The sequence below is a fragment of the Myiozetetes cayanensis genome, unplaced genomic scaffold (genome assembly GCF_022539395.1).
Source record: "Myiozetetes cayanensis isolate MyiCay16 unplaced genomic scaffold, myiCay2020 scf6-25, whole genome shotgun sequence".
Lineage (NCBI taxonomy): Eukaryota > Metazoa > Chordata > Aves > Passeriformes > Tyrannidae > Myiozetetes > Myiozetetes cayanensis.
Window position 1 is genome coordinate 55470837 of NW_026087853.1, and position 20679 is coordinate 55491515.

General features: G+C 63.7%; 3 protein-coding genes across 3 annotated transcripts; 1 reads left to right on the plus strand and 2 right to left on the minus strand.

Annotated features, from left to right (window-relative positions):
* The first annotated feature begins 5199 nt into the window (after nt 1–5199).
* On the plus strand, nt 5200–7753 carry AIP (aryl hydrocarbon receptor interacting protein). The gene is made up of 6 exons (XM_050336029.1): nt 5200–5359; nt 5503–5682; nt 5826–6014; nt 6509–6685; nt 6782–6923; nt 7009–7753. The coding sequence occupies exons 1-6, from the start codon at nt 5261–5263 to the stop codon at nt 7212–7214; spliced, it is 993 nt and encodes a 330-aa protein (XP_050191986.1). The 5' UTR covers nt 5200–5260; the 3' UTR covers nt 7215–7753.
* Nucleotides 7754–8037: 284 nt separating this feature from the next.
* PITPNM1 (phosphatidylinositol transfer protein membrane associated 1) lies at nt 8038–18855 on the minus strand. The gene is made up of 23 exons (XM_050336028.1): nt 18436–18855; nt 17558–17772; nt 17360–17481; nt 14742–14966; nt 14331–14645; nt 13934–14029; nt 13718–13825; nt 13544–13605; nt 13222–13466; nt 12772–12961; nt 12561–12668; nt 12326–12468; nt 11902–12080; nt 11390–11560; nt 11043–11192; nt 10810–10958; nt 10627–10737; nt 10381–10497; nt 10034–10182; nt 9781–9930; nt 9260–9443; nt 8878–9006; nt 8038–8772 (listed from the first exon to the last, which is right to left on the minus strand). Exons 1-23 carry the CDS (start codon nt 18511–18513, stop codon nt 8506–8508), a joined length of 3663 nt encoding a protein of 1220 aa, XP_050191985.1. The 5' UTR covers nt 18514–18855; the 3' UTR covers nt 8038–8505.
* A 387-nt stretch (nt 18856–19242) lies between these two features.
* On the minus strand, nt 19243–20352 carry CDK2AP2 (cyclin dependent kinase 2 associated protein 2). The gene is made up of 4 exons (XM_050335906.1): nt 20051–20352; nt 19812–19912; nt 19581–19713; nt 19243–19456 (listed from the first exon to the last, which is right to left on the minus strand). The coding sequence occupies exons 1-4, from the start codon at nt 20139–20141 to the stop codon at nt 19389–19391; spliced, it is 393 nt and encodes a 130-aa protein (XP_050191863.1). The 5' UTR covers nt 20142–20352; the 3' UTR covers nt 19243–19388.
* Nucleotides 20353–20679: the final 327 nt, after the last annotated feature.

Genomic DNA, 20679 nt, shown 5'->3' on the forward strand with positions numbered 1-20679 from the left:
CCCTTCTTCCTCCTCTCCCTCCCCACCCCCCCACAGCCCCCTCCCCCTCCCCAACCCGGTCGTCCCCTATGCCCCGTCCCTGCCCGCAGGGCACTCTGACCCACCCAGCCTTCGTTCTTGCCCCTCCGCCCTCCCTGGTGCCTCAACCCGCCTGGCCCTGCTCCCTCTCTGTCCCCTGCCGCACACCGCGACCCTCCCTCCCCTGCTTCTTCTCCCTCCGCCCTGGCTCTCCCTGCACGCCGCCTCCCCCTGGCCCCTGTCGCTGCCCTCCTACACACCCCGGCCCCCCTGGCTCCTCCGGCTCCCCTCTCCCTGCTCCACCGCACATCCCGACCCCCCCATTCCCCTGTCCCCCTGTGCGCGTCCCGCAGCCGCGGGGTTGGGAGCGCCGGTTTAATAAAGCCGCGATGGCCGGACCCGGCGCCCCCCTGGATCCCCCACACGTGTCCGGGCCCGCTCGGCGGGTCCCCCCCTGCAGTTCACAAGCACTGCCCGACACGGCCGGGGCTCCGGCCCGTCCCGACATCACACTTGGGGCTCCACGGGCAGGTGCGGGTTCGGTCTCGGGAATAGACGTCGAGGTCTATTGCCGGGACCGAACCCAGGGGCCGTTTGGGGCGGGGGGAGGCGGGGGCAGGGATAAGGGCCCCCTCCGGAGAAGGGGGCTCGGGGAGGAGGACGGGGGCAGGGGGAACCCCCTCCGGGGTTGGCAAAGAGAGAAACTGAGGAATTACTCATTGTTTTCCCAGTTTAACCCCTGTCACAATCAATCACCTTCACAGTGCCATTCCTTAATTCTCCTTCCATTGTGTTCAGGAGTGAGGAAGTTGGACCTGTGTCTGACCAGGACATGTGCAAACCAAATGGTGGGGACTGGAACCCACACCTTGCACTCCTGTCAGCTCTCACAATTCCACTCAAGAGAAAACAGCCAACAGTACCATCACCACTCATTCTTTATTCCCAATCCCACACTTCTTTTGCAGTTGCAGCACTGCTTTTATAACCCAATTACAGTCCATTCCAGAGCTCCATGGCCAGGACAGACAGGTACACCTCTGATACCCTCAGGAATGCCTCAATCCATTCCAGGGACCTTGCTTTGAGCTCCCCAGCTTGGGGCACCCAGAGGAACTCCCCAAAGAATCCTTTTGGTGTGCACTCATGTTCTCAGGGTGCCCGAGTCTGAGGGCACCAACAGCACTGTCCCTCCAGGGGGCCCAATCTGCTCCCAAAATGCAGGGGGATCGTGCCTGTGTCCCAGACTGCTCCGGGGATCTGAGGGCCTTCCCGAGAACATCTCGGTGCTGGCATGAAGGCCCAGAGATCCCTCGGAACCACGGGAGAGCAGGCACAGAGTCCCTGCTGAGGGCCCATTTGGCTGCCTGAAAACAGCTCGGCAAAGAAGCCTCTAAGACTCAGCTGGTGAGTTTTAGAAGCCAGGCATTCCTTGCTTACAACACCCTGCAATGATCCCAGCCCTCTGGATGTCGTGGCAATCAGCTCCCACAGTGCACACAGAGGTGTCTCCACTGCAGCTGATGGGAGGGCTCAGCATTACATGAGGGTTCATTTTGTTCCCTGCATTCCTGTTTCATATTCAGGACATTCCCCAGCACCTGTGACCATACACACAAACGCTTATAAGGTCTCTGAGGGGCTCCATCGGGGGTCTCTGGTGGTCACCTGTGCCTGGAGCCCCCAAAGTTCTGAGTGACCACCTTATCAACTTCAAGGCAATTCACCTGGTTGCAGAGTAACTTGGTGTTGCTTGGCTGCTGCCCGAGTTCCCTTCTTCATTCTTTCTTTAGAAAAGGAGCAAAAAGCATTAATGCAGCACCAACAAAGTGAGACGAGTCTTTGCTTCATAGCCCTGCACGGGGAAAGGTTTTGGAATTCCGAGGCAAAGCCTGATACACCCAGAGAGCAACAGCCCCTCAGCCCCGCCACGGCTCCCCCCGGGGCTCCCCGGCAGGGAACGGGCTTACCCAGCCCCCGCAGCCCAGCCCAGCGCACACCCAAACACCGCCCAGCTCCCCCGTTCCACGGGCACAGAGCACACCGCGCTCTGCCCCCAGCCCAGCCCAGCCCAGCCCAGCCCAGCCCAGCCCAGCCCAGCCCAACCCAGCGCACACCCAAACACCGCCCAGCTCCCCGTTCCACGGGCACAGAGCACACCGCGCTCTGCCCCCAGCCCAGCTCCAGCCCAGCCCAGCCCAGCCCAGCCCAGCCCAGCCCAGCCTCCGCAGCCCAGCCCAGCGCACACCCAAACACCGCCCAGCTCCCTGTTCCACGGGCACAGAGCACACCGCGCTCTGCCCCAGCCCAGCCCAGCCCAGCCCAGCCCAGCCCAGCGCGCACCCAAACACCGCCCAGCTCCCCCGTTCCACGGGCACAGAGCACACCGCGCTCTGCCCCCAGCCCAGCCCAGCCCAGCGGCCCCACCCTCAGCCCTCACGCACAAACAGCCGCAGCCGCGCCGGCCCCGCCCGCCCTTCTCTAGCGCGGGCCCGGCAGCCGCTGCCCAATCAGCACTCGAGCGCCCCCGTCCAATCGCAGCCCGCGCTGTCCCTGCGGCCCCGCCCCGCCCGCCCGGGGCAGATGGGAGGGTTTATTTTGGAAACAATTTTTGTAGCAATAAATATAATGATGAGAAATTTATAGGTTTTTACAGTATTTTACACACCCCCCCCCCTCATGAATTTTCAGGCATTTGGAGGCTGTCATCTCCCTTTTTGGGGTGACCCCACATGACCCCTCTCATCCCACCCCACCCTTGCTCTCCCAGTGACACTGGGGTGCCCCTAAAGACACCATCGCCCCCCAGACTCCCCCACCCCCAGAGAAGGCACAAAACGCGTCCAGCTGCCCTGAGCAGCAGCTTGGTGTTTCCAGAAAGCCCTTTACGCATGGACATGCCACCCAAAACAAGGGGGAAAAATAAAGGGAGGGCAGGGCAGCCCTCAAAGGGTTGGAGTCCCCCCAGCTCTTGTTTGGCTGCCCCACGGCCCAGGGAATGTCCCCGGGGATGGGGCCACATCTCCCACTCTGGCTCCAGCAGTGCCAGGAGATGTCTCCTCCCTTCCCAGTGCGCTGCTGCAGGGACATCCCCCTGGGAGGCTGCACTGGGATGGCAATCTGGGCTCCCAGACCCACCCAACAGCTCCAGTCCCTGGAGCTGCTGCTGCTGCACCTCCCGCTCGGCCAGTGGGGCTGAGAGGGACAACCCACAGAGGGAACTGGAAAAATCACCCCAAATCTCAGGGACTCTCTTTCTGCCAAAATCTTGTCCCTGTGTTTCCACACCTCTGGGAAAAACACTCCCATTGGAGGGGTCCTGGATTTTCCTTTGACATTCCCTGGACTGGCACAGCTCAAACTGATGCCATTAAACTCTCCATCTCCCAAATCAAGGTTCTTCTTTGCCGTGGAGTTTTTGCCTGTCCCACAGTCCCGAGAGACCTCTGGCAGCTGCACTGCCCAAGAGCTGCTGTGGGACTGCTGGGGAATGCACCATTGGGAGCAAGACAGAAATAAATTAATTCAGAGCACTAACTCGAAAGATTGAAGTTAAAAAAACAACCAAAACCTAACATTCCACGGCCTCCCTTTCTAAAGGGAACCGTGTGAGCTCCGTGTGAGCCGGGAAGCTCCGGGCTGTGGGAAAGCACCGGAGGGATGGAGGGAGCACGACGCTCCTCTCCTCGCTCCATCCCCAGTGCAGCCCCCAGGATACTCGGCACCACAGCTGGGGGAGGGCCCTGGGGATGCTTCGCTCCATCCCCATGGATCCTGCTGCCCCCCCAGCCCACCCAGAGCTGGAACCACCTCCGGAGGGGGAATGGAATGCCGGGTACAGATGCTCGGCTGGAAGGTGACACGTCCCCAGCAGCACCCAAATTCCTGCAGCTCCGGGTTTGTTGCCACCCAGCTCAGCAGATCCCCCTCTTCAGCATCCCTGGATGTTGTCCTCCTTCTCCAGTCACACCTTGGGAATGCTCAGAATGGCAACAGCTCCAGTGCCAGCTCAGTCCCTGCATGAGTCCTTGTCCCAGCCCTGCCACACCCACGAGACATCCACGGGCACACAGGCCTTGCTTGCACAATGCCTGGCCCAAACCCTTGCCTTTCCTGCCCAGAGCTGAGGGAAATCAGACAGAATATTAATAAACAACCTTCACTGAGAGCAGTCACCACTCCAGTCCTTCAGGAGTTTGTAGGGAACAGACCCAAAGTTGAATCCTACATCTGAATTTCTAACAGGTTTTGTTACTAACTAGTAACTCCTAGAACAGCATGCAGAGACTGCACAAGGAGTCACAGAAGGTTTGCCATGAAGAACAGAAGTTCCTTTTTTTCCTGGTAATTTTTCAATAATTTCTGCTCTGTAGTAATTACTGACTTGGGTTTCTGTTGAGGTGCTGGATGAGTCCATTGAGGGTTCAGGGTCTGGTGGGGTTGTTTATGGCTGATCCTGACCAGCCCAGACCAAGCCCAAACACACCCATCACTGTTTCCCCCCAAATTTGGGTCAAATATTGATGTAGTTTATAAATCCTCCCCTTCCCTGCTTCTCAGTCCTTCCTTACATATCCATGCAAGAGATTTACTCCATCCTTTTTTCCCTATCAACAGCTCTCCAGCCCGAATCCCAGCTCTCACAGATACAAACTAAACACACCTAAGCGCCCTTCCAGCCGTGCCGAGCAGTGCCAGTGCCGGGGGAACAGCGTGTTCTCGGCGGGGTCACACCTCCAGCGGCGCAGTCACCGCCACGTGCCGCCAACCCGCGTGGGACCGGGCACCTGTCACCTGCCAGCGATCCCGTGTCACCCCGCCATGGCTCGTGGGGCTGGTCCCAACCCTGGAGAGCCCTGGGCTGTCCCCATGGTGTCGCATGGACCTGCCACAGCCCGGCCCTGCCGCCTGAACCGAGACACGACCGGGCCGGCAGCGGGGGACGGCACGGCTCCGGTCTCCCCGCGGCAGGTGCAGTGGTTCCCGGGGACACCGTCAGCACCTCCCACCCTTCCAAGGACACGGCACGGTGTCCGTCACAGGCGCTGGAATGGGGCCCGGGGTAGGGGGGGTGCGGGACCCCCCGCCTGTGGCCACGCCCCCGCCCGCGCGGAGCCCCCGCCCCGCAGCGCCCCCGCCGGGCCGGCAGGGGGCGCCGCCCGCGGCCGCGCAGCTCCGGAAAGATCCGATCGGCGGCGGAGGCGGCCGAGCCGAGCCAGGCGGCGCGGGCGGAGCGGTCGCGATGGCGCAGCAGGTCGAGCAGCTGCGGGCGGACGGCGTGGACAAGGAGGTGCTGCGGGAGGGCACCGGGCCGCTGCCGGACTTCCGCGACGGCACCAAGGTCAGAGCCGCGGAGGGACGGGCGGGGGCGGGGGAGAGGAGGGGGGGCGACCGGAGAAGGACGCGGGGGCGAGGCGCGCATGCGCCGCCCCCCCTCCCTCTGCGTTGCCATGGTGACGCCGCGGGCTCCTCCTGCCACTTCAGGCCACCTTCCATTACCGAACGCTGCGGTGCGGCGATGAGGAGACGCCGCTGGACGACAGCCGGGCGCGGGGGAAGCCCATGGAGCTGATCGCCGGCAAGAAGTTCAAGCTGCCGGTGTGGGAGGCGGCGCTGCGGACCATGCGGCCGGGGGAGCGCGCGCGCTTCCGCTGTGACACCAAGGTGGGCGGGGCCGGGGGGCGGGGTTTGCGTCTCGGGGGCGGGGCCTGCGGCCGCCTCGCTGCGCCCCAGCCCCGGGGTCCGAGGCTGGAGCACCCCACTGTTCGCCTTCCCTCCCCACATCCCGGCTGCCTCCCCTCCCGCAGCACGTGGTGCTCTACCCGCTGGTGTCCAAAAGCCTGCGGAACATTGCAGCGGGGAAGGACCCACTGGAGGGGCAGCGGCACTGCTGCAGCATCGCCCAGATGCATGAGCACTACTCCCTGGGGTACCCCGACCTCGACGAGCTTCAGAAGAACCCTCAGCCCCTCATCTTTGACATCGAGGTGCTCAAGGTGAGGGGCCTGCTCATTGCCAGCCACCAGCACCCCTGCCCCAGGCAGGGGCTGTGGGCACTGGGGCTCTGCCCTGATGGGGAAGGGTCTGGAGCACCAGGAGCAGCCTGGAGAAAAGGAGGCTCAGGGGGAACCTTCTTGCTCCCCACAACTCCCTGACAGGAGGTGGAGCCTCCTGGGGGTCGGGCTCTGCTCCCAGGGAACAAGCGGAGACAGCCTTAAGTTGTGCCAGGGGCAGTTAAGGTTGTGTTTTGGAGGAAATTTCTTCATGGAAGGGATTGTCCAGCCCTAGCACAGGCTGCCCAGGGCAGTGGTGGAGATACCATCCCTAGAAGTGTCCCAAAAAGACCCACAGATGTGGCACGTGGGGACATGGTTTAGTGGTAGCCTGGGCAGTGCTGGATTAATGGTTGGACTCCATGGTCTTAGAGGGCTTTTCCAACCGAAATGATTCCATGATCCTGTTCTCTGATTCCATGATGGGGTGCTGGCAGGTGGAGCCACCTGGCTCCTACCAGCAGGACCCGTGGGCCATGACGGATGAGGAGAAGCTCCAGGCCGTGCCCCAGATCCACAAGGAAGGCAACGAGCTGTACCGGCAGGGCAAGGTGCCCGAGGCAGCTGCCAAATACTACGATGCCATCGCGTGTCTCAAGAACCTGCAGATGAAGGTGGGGCTCCCTGGATGCATACAGGCATGGCCCCTGGAATGCAGGGATGGGAGCTGCCCCTCACTCTCCCTGCTCACTCTCTCTCTCACCCTGCAGGAGCAGCCGGGCTCTCCGGACTGGATCGAGCTCGACCAGAAGATCACACCCCTGCTCTTGAACTACTGCCAGTGCAAGCTGCAGTGCGAGGAGTACTACGAGGTGCTGGATCACTGCTCCTCCATCCTCAACAAGTACGAGGGTAAGGAGCCAGGGTCTATCCTGGGCGGCTGCAGCGGGTGCGGGGAGACGCCGGTGCTCCGCTGAGCCCCAGCTCTGTCCCCCAGACAACGTCAAGGCCTACTTCAAGCGCGGCAAGGCCCATGCGGCCGTGTGGAACGTGGCAGAGGCGCAGGCTGACTTCGCCAAAGTGCTGTCCCTCGACCCCTCACTGCGCCCCGTGGTGTCCAAGGAGCTGCGGAGCCTGGAAGCGCGGCTGCGGGAGAAGGACGCCGAGGATAAGATCCGCTTCAAGGGCATCTTCTCCCAGTAGAGCCCTCGGCCGCAGCGGAGAGCCCAGCGCTCTCGGGACAGGTTCCTTTAGATATTCCACATGTGGAATGGTCATGGATGTTTATTAATGTTTAATACAGATTTTACTTATTTGAAGTCAGTGGAAGTGGCCCCGGAGCTCGCCGTGGCCCAGGGACATGGCCAGGCACTTAAGTGGCAGTGTAAAGCGTCGCAGCACACGGCTGAAGCTCTTTGCTGGGATCTAGACTCTGATCATTGTCACACCAGGGACACGTGGGAGACACTAGCCCACTGCTCCCTGCTAACTTGTATCCCTTATTTGACATTTTTATACTTTATGGTGGCCACACAGCCTTGGCCCCAGCTCCAACCCCTTCCTGCCTGTTCTCCTCCATGCCACACTGTTGTCACTTCTCCAGGCTGCTGCTATCATCCCAAACCAGTGTTTCCTCTCGTCATGTCAGTGTCGGGAATATTTTATATAGAATAATGGCTTGTTCCTGCTAATCTCTATAAACCTCCGGTCGTGCTATGACAAGATAAACTCAAGTAAAACCAGTCACAGCCCCTAGTCACTGAAAATTTGCTATTGGGGTAAACGAGGAAAAAAAAGTTGGAGAGAGGCAGGAAGAGGGCAGGGGGAGGTTATTGGTACGTACCCCAGAGCAGCAGTGAAGCCCATACAGCCCAGGCTCTTCTCCGTGTCCTGAACTGCTGTGCCCCAAGGCCCCCTCCTTGCATGAGTCTGTGTCCCTGGGGGCTCCCCAGGGCTTTCCCAGAGTGTGGGAGCGCTGGGGCCGTGTCCATGGGCAGCAGGTACAGAGCAGGCATGCAGGCGCTGGTGCCTCATCATAACATCTCTTTATTCAACACCAAAACAAAACGGGGGGAACAGAGGAACCGCTCTGGAACCCCAACCCGGCCCTGCCCCGCAACACCGGACGGAAATAAATAGGTGGGGAGCAGGGAGGTGCCACTTGCCTTTGGGCACAGCCACAGCCACCCAGTTCTGCACAGGGACAGTGACCCTGGGGCACAGACTCCACCAGGCACTGCCCAACAGCCCCAAGGGACGTGGGGGTGACGGGGCTGGGGACAGCAGGAGGGACCCGGGGGAGCTCAGCCCCGAGGGGATCACTCTGGCCCTCAGTGGGGCTTGGAGTGCTGTCTCCCAGCACCCCTTGGTCACAGGGGACCCAGCGCCCTCCTCTCCTTCCTATGGGCTCATGGCTCAGTGCCGGCTCCGGCCCCAGGTGCTGCTGGCTGGGAAATTAGGGATGCGGCAGAGGGGGGACGTGGCCGTGCCACCCTCACTCCTCACCCTCCAGCTTGAGGCTGACACTGCGGGGCTTGGCCCGGGACAAGCCAGGGGGTGCCGAGGGGGGCCCCCCATCCCGCTCCGCCTGGCTGGAGCCCCGGGAGCGCAGCAGCTGGCTCTGCTTCCGCAGGAAGTCCACGGGCGCTGGGCAGCCGTAGGTGCCTTTGCCCAGCACGGGCCGTGGGGGCCCCTTGGGGGAGTGGGCCAGGGCTGCTGCTTCCAGCTGGGCCAGGTGGGCGACATAGCCCTCGGAGAGAAACTGCGGGACACACGGACAGCTTGAGCCCACGGCCGTGGCCGGCCGGTGGGGTCAGCCATCGTGCCCTGTGTCCCCAGCCTGTCCCCAACCTTGCCACCACCATACCTGGCACTGGTTGTGGAACTTCTTGACGGCCCGTCCCACGATGTAGATGTGTGCCGGCGCAAGGCCCAGCGAGCTGTAGACGGAGACATCCTTGGTGGAGCCGTACCCAGCGATGATGGAGATCTCTGCCTGCCCAGGAACAGGAGTGTTAGGACACAGAAAGACCCTTCCCATAGGGACAGCCACCCCAGGGGCTGGGACACCCTCGTGCTATGAGGGATGGCTGGGGGTTGCCCCCACAGGCTGCCAGCTGCACCGTGGCAGCACATCCAGCTCCCAGTGTCTCCACGGGGACACAGAGCTGCACAGGCTGTGGCACAGCCCATCCCACCCCACCAGTGCCCCCAGCCCCCTGTCCCCCCTGCCAGCGCCCCGTGCCCACCTCGGTGCGCAGGCTCTGCAGGAAGGCGGCTTTCTGGCGCAGCGGGTCGTGGGTGAGCCCGTCACAGAAGGAGACGGCGCCGTGGGGGAAGTTGTGCTGGGACAGCCAGGCCACCACACGGTGCTTCTGCATGTCGGGGCGCCCCGTCACGTAGATGATCATGTACCCCGCGTCCTGCCAGTGCCTAGGAAGGGACAGGGTTGGCTGCCAGGAGCCTCTGTGGGGCCAGTCCTGCTGGCAGGAAGCCACACCCAATACAGCATGTGTGAGTGCTGCCTCCAAAACCTCCCTGCTCTGAAAGATTTTATCAAGGGGAGGGCACAGCAGAGCTGTGGAGATCACATGCAAACCCTGAGGGGATTATTTTCCACAATAAAGCACCAGAATAGATGGTATGTTGAGGCAAGGGTGGTGGGACATCCCGATTTGTCCCTACTCCAATACCCTCCCTACCCTTCAACTGGGCTGTCACCACAGCATCAAAGAGGGGGAGATTGTCCCCCTGACTGAAGGGCACCCACCTTACGACGTCCACAGCCCCTGCCCGCACTTTGGGGTCGCTGCCCATGATGGAGACGCTGGCAGTGAAGGAGCCATCGATGCTGAACACGACGGACTCGGTGCCGCGGGCCACCACGGTCAGGTACGCCTCGGCATAGCTGTGATCCCCCCTGGAACAGCAGTCACAGGGGCTCGGCCCTTGGCCTCTGCTGCCAGAGGGACAGGTGTAGCTCTGCCAAAAAGGCTGGGGGAGGAACTAAGGTGACACCTCACCTGACCACCATGCGCACGGGGTAGATCCCGATGGCCAGAGCCTTTTCCGGAGGGATGGTGAAGGTCAGGCGCCCGCTGCCACTCGTCACCTCGGTGCCATAGTACAGCCACTTCCCCGACAGTGGCTGTGTCATGATATAGATGTCCACCTGGGAGAGGGAAGCAGGCTGGGCACAGGCTGAACCCCAACAGCCTGCTGTGTCCCCACCTAAGAGTCCTTATGACTCTTTCCCCCCATCCCACACAGGGTCCTATTCACCCCCTGCCATGAGTGACACCAGCCCCATGCCCCATCCTGGACACCCCCACTTTGAGGGGGTCCCGGTGGCACCGTGACCCAGCAGTACCTTCTCCCCAGTCAGCGTCACCACGTCCAGGGGTCCGTACATGAAGCGCCCGCTCAGGACCTGCGCTTTGCCCTCGCACACGATCACGTCGCAGGCCCGGTGGTTGGCTGTCACGTTCTGTGGGGGCACGGCGGGCTCAGCAGGGTGACACAGGGACACCACTGAGCTGTGGGATTGTCCCAGAACCCTCCCAGGCGCGTCACCCTGATAGCCTGTGTGGGCTCCTGCTGGCCACAGGCCACCTACCCGGATCTTCACTTGGGTGCGCTTGCGCTGCCACTTCTCCCGAGGGATGGCGGGGCTGTAGATGGAGGTCTCCTCACTCTCTGCTGGCTGTGGCCCCTCCTTCTCCATCACCTGTGGATGGCACAGCCCAGCTCAGCCTCCACAGGCCCCAGCTTGCCACCCACCCCACCGCGACCCCTGTACCTGGCGCAGGATGAAGGCCACCACGTCAGAGGACTCCCAGTAGCTGGCGTGGAAGAGGTGGGGCAGGGTGATGGTGGGGAAGGCGGTCAGGGCATCGGGGCAATACAGTGAGTAGTCAATGCGCTTCAGGCCCCACCAGCGCTCTAGGACTGTGGGGAGAGCTGGAATTAAGCCATTCCTGCACCTCATGCCATGGGATGGGAGGGGAAGGGCAGGGCAGGAATGGAACTTACTTTTGACAACCTCGCTGGTGTTGGCAGGAGTGGGGGGCTCTGCCGGCTCATTGCCCCTCCAAAAGCCCCCGAAGCTGCCAGTGGGAGTAGGGGGAGCAGCCACATCCACTTTGGGCAGGAACAGGGCAGAGTGTGTCTGCAGGGCCTCCGCTACGGAGAGAGCTGTATGAGCACACCCAGAGCCCCCAGAGACACCCACCACCCTGGGACCCCACCCCAGCAGAGCCCCAGAGGGGTGGGAAGGGCTTGCACATCCCTTTCCCCCCACCCAGCCAGGCTGTGGATGCTCTGGGTACCCCAGTGTGACCCTGGGGCACTCGGGACCAGCCCGGTGGGGACCTGCTCACCCAGCAGGGATGAGGTGCCGTCACCCAGGGGGTACTTCTGGTAGCGGGGCACGCTGAGCGGGGGCACGGCGTGGAAGGCCTTGGCCAGGAGGGGCTCCAGGCGAGAGGCACAGGGATCGGCAGCGTGGAACAGGTTGTAGATCTGCTCACAGGCGGGACGCAGCTGGGCCACTGCGGCACAGAGCAGGGTTAGGGGTGCCCACGAGGGCTGGGGGGCACCAGAAGCAAAGCATCCAGGAGGAGTAAAGCAGGACACAGCAAGAGGAAAGGCTGGAGAGGGAAATTTAGGGCACTGGGGATGGGCTGGGGCTGGCACAGAGCGAGGACACTTAAGCCACCCACCACCACGAACACCCACACAGCCAGGGCTGGATGTGTGGGGGGCTCAAACCCAAGCAGGGCTCTTTGGGAAGGTCCCAGGGGGCTCAGGCTTGTGGGGGGAGCACGGCTCAGGGACTCAAGCCCTGCAGGGAGGGTCAGGGGCTTGCACAGGGGCTGGCAGGGCTCCTCACCATCCAGAGCAGGCATGACGGTCTTGCGCAGCGCGAGCACCAGCCCCAGCGGGGAGCCAAAGAGGAAGAAGCCGGATACCTTAAATTCAAGGCGGCTGCTGGCACCCTCCGCCCCATCCAGCACCGCGGTGCCGCTCCGGGGTGCCTCTGCCTCCAGAGGGGCCTCGCTGGCCTGCAGGCTGGGACAGCAGGGACAGTGGGCATGGGGAGAGAGGGCCACATCCTGCTCCCAACCCACCCAGGGGCAAAGCTGTGCCTGGCATGGCCCCATTATTCCAGAGGAGCTCCAGCGAGACCCTCCCAGGGCAGGTAGCCCAGGTAGCCCCCATGAAATGCTTCTTCCCAGCCTTGTGCAGGCAGGAATTCTGCCCTTTCCATAAAGCACAAAATTATTCAGGATGTCAACCATGCCCCTTGGGCTCACCTGCACGAGGAGCTGTGCTGGTGGCTGTCCCCCTGTGCTCCCAGGAGCTCAGGGCTGGCCTGGCCTAATCCTGTTGCTCCCTCTGTCCCGTCAGCCAGTGGGTCCCTGCTGCCGCACAGCTCTGGGGAGACAGGCTCCGTGCTCTGCAGGGAGAGGCAGCCAACAACCAGACCCCACATAGCCCCCAGTGCACCCCCAAATCCTCCCCAGAGGGTGCTGGGGTGCAGGCACTCACCAGGCTGCCACGGCGGCTGCTGCTCCGGCTGCCCCCAGAGCCCGCCCGGCTCTGGCACAGCGCGTCGAACCCCAGGATGCCGCCCACACAGTCCCCCAGCAGCACCACCTGTGGAGGGCAGGCACCCATGAGCGGTGTGACACCCCCAAACCCTCCATGCAGGGCCACAGCTGGATCCTGGAGCCAAGCTTCCTCCAAAATCCCCCCTCACCTGGCCGCAGAAGCCAGCACCCTCCCCAGAGTGCAGGAAGGCTCCGTAGGCCTGGTTGGCACGGGCGATGACGGTGCCCACGGCGTGTTGGTAGGTGCCCGAGGAGGTGGCCAGCAGTGGGAGCGCTGCCAGCGGGATGTGGTCCTGGCTGCTGGACAGGCTGTCCCTGTCGTGGCTGTAGGGGCTTAGCCTGAGGGGGACACGGGGAGGGAGATGGAAGAGGCTGTCCCAACATCCCCCTCACAACCCACGGTGCTTGTTCACCCCAGGATGCTGCACCAGGGGTAATCGCCATCCCAACCCATCCCATGCCTTAACGTTTGTTTGTCCTGGGATGCTGCACCTGGGGTTAGCCCCATCCCACCCCAAACACCTTCTTAGGAGAAGCAAAGTCCCCTCTCCAAGGCCATCAGCTCCCCACTCTCCCCCTCTCCTGGCGTGAATCCGTACTTGGAGACGAGGGTGTAGGCGGCGGCGCAGATGGGTGGGCAGGGCACCAGGCGCAGTGCCACGTGTCCCAGTGCCTCGGGGAAGTGGACACGGGTGACGGCGTCAAAGGTGGCCGCCAGTGTCTGCACATCCGCCTGCTTGGAGCCTGGCTCGCCCGCGCCCTGATCCAGGATGTTCCCGCTGTGCAGGATGAGGAAGAGCGCGTGGATCCGGCACATCTGCTCTGTGCTCTCTGCTGCGCCGCCCTGCAGGAAGGAGAGCGCTGAAGTCGGGGGGCACGGCTGGGGGCCATGGCCTGAGGGAGGGGACATAGGACACACACCTCGGGGAAGCCGGACGTTCCCAATCCTTCACTGTCCACCTTGGCAGCACTGGATCCATCCCCTGTGAGCACACAGACCCGGTGAGCCTGGCTGGGGTCTCCAGGGCCTGGGAATAAGTCCCCTCCTAGGACACCCACACCAGGATTTGGGGCTGGAATCCCCCCAGCGCTCACCCATTGCCTCATCCAGCTCTGCCGGCCGCTCCAGCGTGTCCAAGAAGTCGTTGGAGCTCCACTTGGTCATCTCCTTGGCAAAGACCTCATCACTGTCAGACAGGTCCTCTGTGGAGGCAGTGAGGGGTGTGGGCAGGGGAAACTTGCCTGTGCCTGCACCCCCACTCTGAGATAGCCCTATCCCCCACCCAGCCCACCCCGAGCCAGTGTCTGTACCATGGGCATCGAAAAATTCCTCTTCGGAGCTGTTCTCGGAGTCCCGGGCGATGTTCTGCATCCGCCACTCCGACAGGCTCTGAGGAGACACACCCCCTGCCACCAGCAGGGAGTCAGCATGCAGAGACCCCCACAGTGAGACCCTGATCCTGCTCCCACCTGGTCCTGCACCCAGACCCATGCACGGAGATCTGGAGACATCTCTGGATCACCCAGACCACGCCCAGGAAACACACATCCATCCAGGTGTCACCCAGATCCATCCCTCAGTCCCCCAGAGTCCCCCAGGAGACCCAAGCCAGGGAAAAGAGAGTCCCCTGACACATCTCCTATGGAAAACAGCAGCATCCGGGGCGTTGGGCTCCCCATCCCACCCACATAGGACCTGGTCTCTCACCTCCATGCTGGGAAGAGTAGGAAGACCGGGAAGAGGTGGACCACTGCTTGGCAAAGGTATCGTCGGAGGAGGTATCGGTTCCCCCCTGCAGCTCGGCCCCCTCCTGCCCGCTGGGCCCCCCCGGCTCCGGCCGCCCCTCGGGGCTGATGCCGGCCGTGGGGGGCTCCTCGGCCTCGCCGCACTTGGCCATCTTCTGTGCCAGCATCCGCGCCGTCTCCTCCTCCAGCTGCCGGATATCCTCCATCGTCAGGTCCGTCCACTCATCCTGCCAGCACCAGGCTTGGCGGTGGGCGCGCAGCATCACCTTCCGCAAACCTGAGGGGGGAAAAGAGGCGGGGGCAGCGAGGCTGGCGAGGCCCCGCAGCTCCCCAAATTCCACCCCCCAGCAGCAGCTCCTGGCTCCGGACTCACCCACGTCGTGGATGAACTGCTCGATCTTGGACTGCATCCCCCAGTAGCGGAATTCCACCTTGCAGAGCTTGTAGGCGCACATGAGGGGCCCGCCAGCTGCTGCGGCCTCCAGCCAGTCATCCCCCAGCGGCCCCCGGCCCGTCTTGGAGGAGTGGTAGAGTTTGGGATCCTCCTCGGGCTTGTATTCCCCCGGGGAGATGGGATCACGCACGATGTCGATGGTGTCTGCAGGGGAACAGCACCTGTCACCTCGCAGCACCCGGCGAGGGGGCACAGGTAGGAAAAAAAGGAAAAGCGGACAAAAGTCAAGCCAAATTATTCCCACAAGCTGTCTCCCCAAGAGCAGCATACACTTTCTATCCTAGAACCCTAAAATCACGTAGACCTAAAATCGTGGAATCCTGGAATGATTTGGGTTGAAGGGACCTTAAAGCTCATCTCATTCCGCTCCCCTGCCAAGCGCAGGGACACTTCCACTGGCCCAGGTTGCCCCAAGCCCCATCCAACCTGGCCTTGGACACTTCCAGGGATGGGGCAGCCACAGCATCTCTGGTGCAACCTGTGCCAGGGCCTCACCACCCTCACAAAAAAGAACTCCCTCCTAATTAGGCATATAAAAATAAACCACCCCGGGGCTGGAACATCACAGACACTCTCGGTGCAGCCAACCACATGGGGAGCGGCACAGTGCGGCTGTGAGCGGCACGGGGGCTCAGAGCGTGCCAGGGCTGACACACATCCCATGTTGGCCCAGAGGTCTGGCAGCTGCAGAGTGATCCCAGCCACCCCACGGGACAGGGGGGCTGCTGCTGAGGACAGTGCACAGTGCAGCTCAGCACAGTTCCCAGCTCGGCCCCCACAAAAACCCTGGAGGTCCTCCAACATGACACAGGAGCCTCTGGAGAGCCAGGGGTTGAATGGTAACAACTCCCATCCCCAAATAGGGGCAGCCTCTCCCAAAATGTGGGTGACCTTCCCCCCACATGGGTGTGACCTCCCTAAACCTGGAGGGGGGCTTATGCATGGCACCCAGGAAAACACAATCCAATAGCCCCTGGGGGGCTGTTTGGGCTCAACCCAGCATCAAATCTCCTAAAATTTGACTTTTGCAGTCCTATCTCCAGGTCAGCTCCCTCCAGCCCAGTCTGGAGGGTCCTAGGCCACCCCACTGGCTCCTAGGACTGTCCTTCAGTGTTCTCCCCATTCCTGGGCATGCCAAAACCTTCATTTATTTTCCCCCCTTCATGTCCCCAACATGCTGCTGGCCTCTTCCTCCAGCTTGGGCTGAAAAAAAAGGAAAAAAGGAAAGAAGAGATGCCCTGAATCCATAAAAATGATGCAAGGCATGACACAATGCCAAGCATCTTGGATAGCAGCAGCAAGGAGCAGGGATAGGACCTGCTGTCCCCAAGCAGCTCCTGGCAGTGTCATTCCCACCACAATCAGACTCTCCTTGCTTTTACTACCGAGAGAAAGTTGCCAAGGAAGCAGTTATCCCTGCGGATTGCCCAGACCGTGTTATTCCATCGCCCTTTGAAACGTGAGATGGGTTTAAATCTGTTGGTGCTACGGGACACCACCACAAAGAAAATCCCAGAGGGATCCACGTCGGGGCTGGTCCCGCTCCAACCCTGCTGCCTGTGGGCGGCATCAGCTGCTGGAGACACCGCATGCCCTGTGGAATGCCCACGGGATGGGCAGCGGGCAGCAGGCACAGGGCCGTGCCCTGATGCCGTCGGCTGGGCCCCAGTTGCTTCCCGGCGGTGGCAGGGACAGAATTCCTCCCCCCAGGGCTGAGCTGCCGGTATCCCGGCCGGACATCCCCGGTGCGGCAAGAGCCGGGGAGAGAAATAGGTCAGATGAATCATTTCCTCCGAGTGCCTATTTTAGGCCTCCATTTTAAGAGGCAGCGCGTCACACTCCGTGCTCCGGCACCTAAACCGACCACATCCACATTGCCCGGAACGGGATCCTGCCGGGGAGGGAGGAATCCCACGCCAAGCCCCCAGCTCTGCCCACTGGTCCCCCCTGGAAATGAGCCGGAGAGCGATCTGGAGCAAAGCCCTGGGGAGGGGGAAGCAGGGCAGGGGTTGGGAAAATGGGGACACATTCTTGCAGCTCCCCCCACTCCAGCTGATCCAAAACACCCTGCGGGAGCCCAGTGTACTGCACACGTACACCCAGAGAGACTGGGAAGGCAAATCCGTGTCAGAACAGGGCTGGGACGCGGAAGAAGAGGGAAGCAGGCTGGCAGTGAGAAAGGGAGACTGCAAACAGAAATAGAGGCAAGCGAAGGGGCAGAGGACAAAACTGTGCCTGAAAATATCTTTAGTGTGGAATCTAATTCAGCAGTGCTGGGAGGGAGAAGTCAGGGAGCTTGGAGCAGGGAGACTGGGGCACAGGGAGTATGGAGCCTGAGCTGCAGGGAGCTCAGGATCCAGGGAGCTCTTCCCTTCCAGGGTCCCCAAAACACGGGGGCCAGCACAGAGAGCAAACCTAAGCAGGGAAGCCAAGCCCCTCAGGCCCCATTACACACCCACATCTCCATCCTAGGAGCACCAAGTGGGAATTCCAGCAGCCATGAGTCCTGCCTGGTGTCCCGAGCCGGCCGTACTCACCCAAAATCCTCTGCCTCTTCTCCGCCGCGCTCAGGTTGAAGACGTTGGTCTGCTGGCCCGCATCCGGCCGATAGTAGGTCTCTATCTCGATGGAAAACTTCTCCACGAAGGGACACGTGTACCTGGAAGGGGACAGCATTGAGTCTGGGGGCATAGCAGCCCACCTGCAGCCCACTCTGCCGCCCCTCCAGCCCCCACCTGGTGCGTGTGTAGGGATAAGCGTTCCAGGACTCCTCCTCCACCTGGAGTGCGGCTTTGGGGAGCAGCGCCCGGAACCAGCTGGGGATGTGGGAGCCGACATGGTAGATCTTGTGCGTGTACTGGCCGCTGCCCCCGGGGCCGTCGCTGTAGGGCCGGTTGGCCAGGATCTCCACCCCGCTGCCCTCACCACTCGACTCCTCCCGGCTCTTCTTCTGCGGGGAGAGACAACGGCTCAACACAGTCCCCCCGGACCCTGAGACCCTCATGAGCCCTTGGGGTCCCTGTCCACTCCTGCCCTCGCCAGCCCCACACCTGCTCCTAGGACCCCCCCCCTTGGCTCGGCAGCCCCAAACCCACCCAAACCTCACTGACACTGACACCTCTGCACCCTGCCAATCCTCCTGCCCATCCTGGGGCCCCACCGTGCCCCTCCAGGCTTTGTGCTCAGCCCAAGAGCCCCCCTGCACCTCCAGTTCCCCAGGCTCAACTTCTCAGCCCCTGCACCCTCCAGCTTCCCTCAAAGCCCCCCTGTGCACCCCCAGGCTCAGTCCCTGCACACCTTCGTGCTCCCCCGCAGCCCCCTGTGCCCCCCAGACTACCACCTACGGCCTCTCCCAGCCCTCTGCACCCCCTCAATCTCAGCCCACACATCCTTGAACGCTCCAGCTCCTCAGGCTCGGCCCCAGAGACCCCCTACTCCCCTACCCAGTTCCCCAAACTCAGCCTCTCAGCCCCCTGCATGCCCATGCTCAGCCCCAGAGGCGCCCCGCACCCCTCCAGCCCCCCATGCTCAGCCTCCTGCACCCCGTGCAGCCTCCCAGTCTCCGCCCCCAGCCCCCGCCCCGCAGCGCCCCGCGCTCAGCTCCGCATCCCACCTGGATCATGTAGAGCTGTGCCACCTGGTACTCCTCCAGGCTCATGGGCAGCAGGATGTGGTACTCCTTGATCAGCATGGCGGCGGCGGCGGGGGCGCCGGGGGCAGCGCCTGAGGGGTCTCCCGTTACGCGGGGCCGGGTCGGCACCGCTGCGGCCGGTTCGGCACCGCTTCGGAACCACTCGGAACCGCTTCGGAACCGCTCGGCACCGCTTCGGAACCGCTCGGGCCGGCTCAGCACCGCTTCAGCACCGCTCGGACTCGGGTTCGGCCGTGGGTTCGCCTCAGTTCGGCACCACTCGGACTCGGGTTCGGCCGCGGGTTCGCCTCAGTTCGGCACCGCTCGGGCCCGGCTTCGGCTCAGTTCGGCACCGCTCGGCTTGGCTTCGGCCCGGCTCGGGCGCCCTCCCCGTTGCCATGGCAACCACCCCCACCCCCTCCCCAGCCCGGTGTCCCCCCGGCCCCGCCGTTCCCCGGCCGCGGCCCCGCCGAACCTGCGCCGCTCCGCACCGGCCCCTCGGATCGTGACATCACAGCCCGTTCCCACGGCGACGGCCGTGACGTAGACAGGGAGGGGGGGGCCCGTGACGTCAGACAGCAGGAGGCGGCGAGAGCCGCTCACGGGCGCTCCGCGTGCACCGGCGCGGCCGCCCCCCCTCCCCATCCCCGCACATAAACGGGGCTTTTATTTAAAAAAAAGCCACATTTAAGTGATAAAACAGAGGTTGGAGCATTCCCCCGATGACACCCTCCCACCTCCACCCCGCGTCCCCACCGCGACCTCCCCCTGGAAGGGGGACACACCGAGTCCGAGTCCCAATATTGTCCTTTATTTATAAAAACAGGCATTTATAAAGAGCGGAGAGCGCGGGGAGGGGGATGCGCGGGGAGCACGGCGGCCTCCCCTCCCCGCCGCCACCGGGGGTCCCGGGGGGTCCCGGGCGGCAGCTGCCGTTACGTGCGGGCGTTTCGCTCTGTCTCTGCCAGGCACTCCCTGACCAGCGCCCGGGCGTGGATGATCCCTGCGGGGAGAAGCACAGGGACACCCCACATCACTCTCCAGTCCTCCCGCAGCGGGGCTGGGGGAGCCCCGCGGGGGGTGCAGCCCCGGGGGCCGCCCGGTCCCGCCGCCGCCGCCGCCCGTACCCCGCTTCAGCCGCTCCATAGCGCTCTTGCTGCCGGCGTAGGTGGGCCGGATCTCCTTGCCCATCTCCTCGATGACCGAGAGCAGGTCGGTGTAGGTGCTCTGCGAGCCCTGCGCCCCGGGGGGCTTCATGGCCTGCGGGAACGGGGGCACACGGAGGCACGGCGGCGCTGGGGGCCGCCCCCGCCGCCGCCACCGACCCCGGCCCCGCCGCCCCCGGCCCCGCGCCTCACCTGCACGTAGCCCATGGACGGTGGCCCGAAGTCATTGAAGAGCGGCCGGAAAGGGGCGGCGGCGCCGGGCACGGAGCCGGAGGGCGACGGGACACTCGTGGCTGCGGGAGACGGAGGGTCACGGCCGCAGCCCCCCGCCTCGGCACCCCCCGCACCGCGCCTCCGTCCCGCCCTGCCCCGGTGCCCGTCGGCGGCACTGGTCGCCCCCATCCCTCCGCGGTCACCGGGGGGTCTCTCACCGGCGGACGGCGCCCCGGGCCCCGGCGGGGCGGGGCTGGCGCTGGCGGCTCCGGGGGTGGCGGGGGCGGGAGCGATGGGCTTGTAGGACATCCCCGACGGCCGCCCGCCGCTCCCGGGTGCCTGGAGCCCCGCGGCGGGGTCGGCGCGCGGCCCCGCGCTCGCCCCGCCGGTGGTAGCGCCGCTGCCCGCCTCTCTTCAGCTCAGCTCTGCCCCGCTCGGCCCGGCGAGACGCCGGGGAGCGGAGCGGAGCGCGGCGGCCCCGGTTCCCGGTGGCGCTGCGCTGGCCCGGCCCGGCCCGACTCTCGGCGCCGCTGCCGCCGCCGCCGCCGCCGCCGCCGCCGCTCGCGGTGATGACGCACACGCGTCGCCCGTCACGCGCCCCGACGTCACCGCGCCCGCCGCGTGTGCGCGCGCCCGCCCGCCCGCCCGTCACCGTGGAGACACCCGGCGTCGGCCCCGCCCCCGCCCGGTCACGTGACCGGCGGCACCCCAGGAGCGAACCCCGACCCTGAGCCCAGGGGGAAACCTGGCCCTGATCCCGGGAGTGAACCCCAGCCCTGATCCCGGGAGTGAAGCACAGCCCTGATCCCGGGGGGAACCCCGGCCCTGATCCCGGGAGTGAAGCACA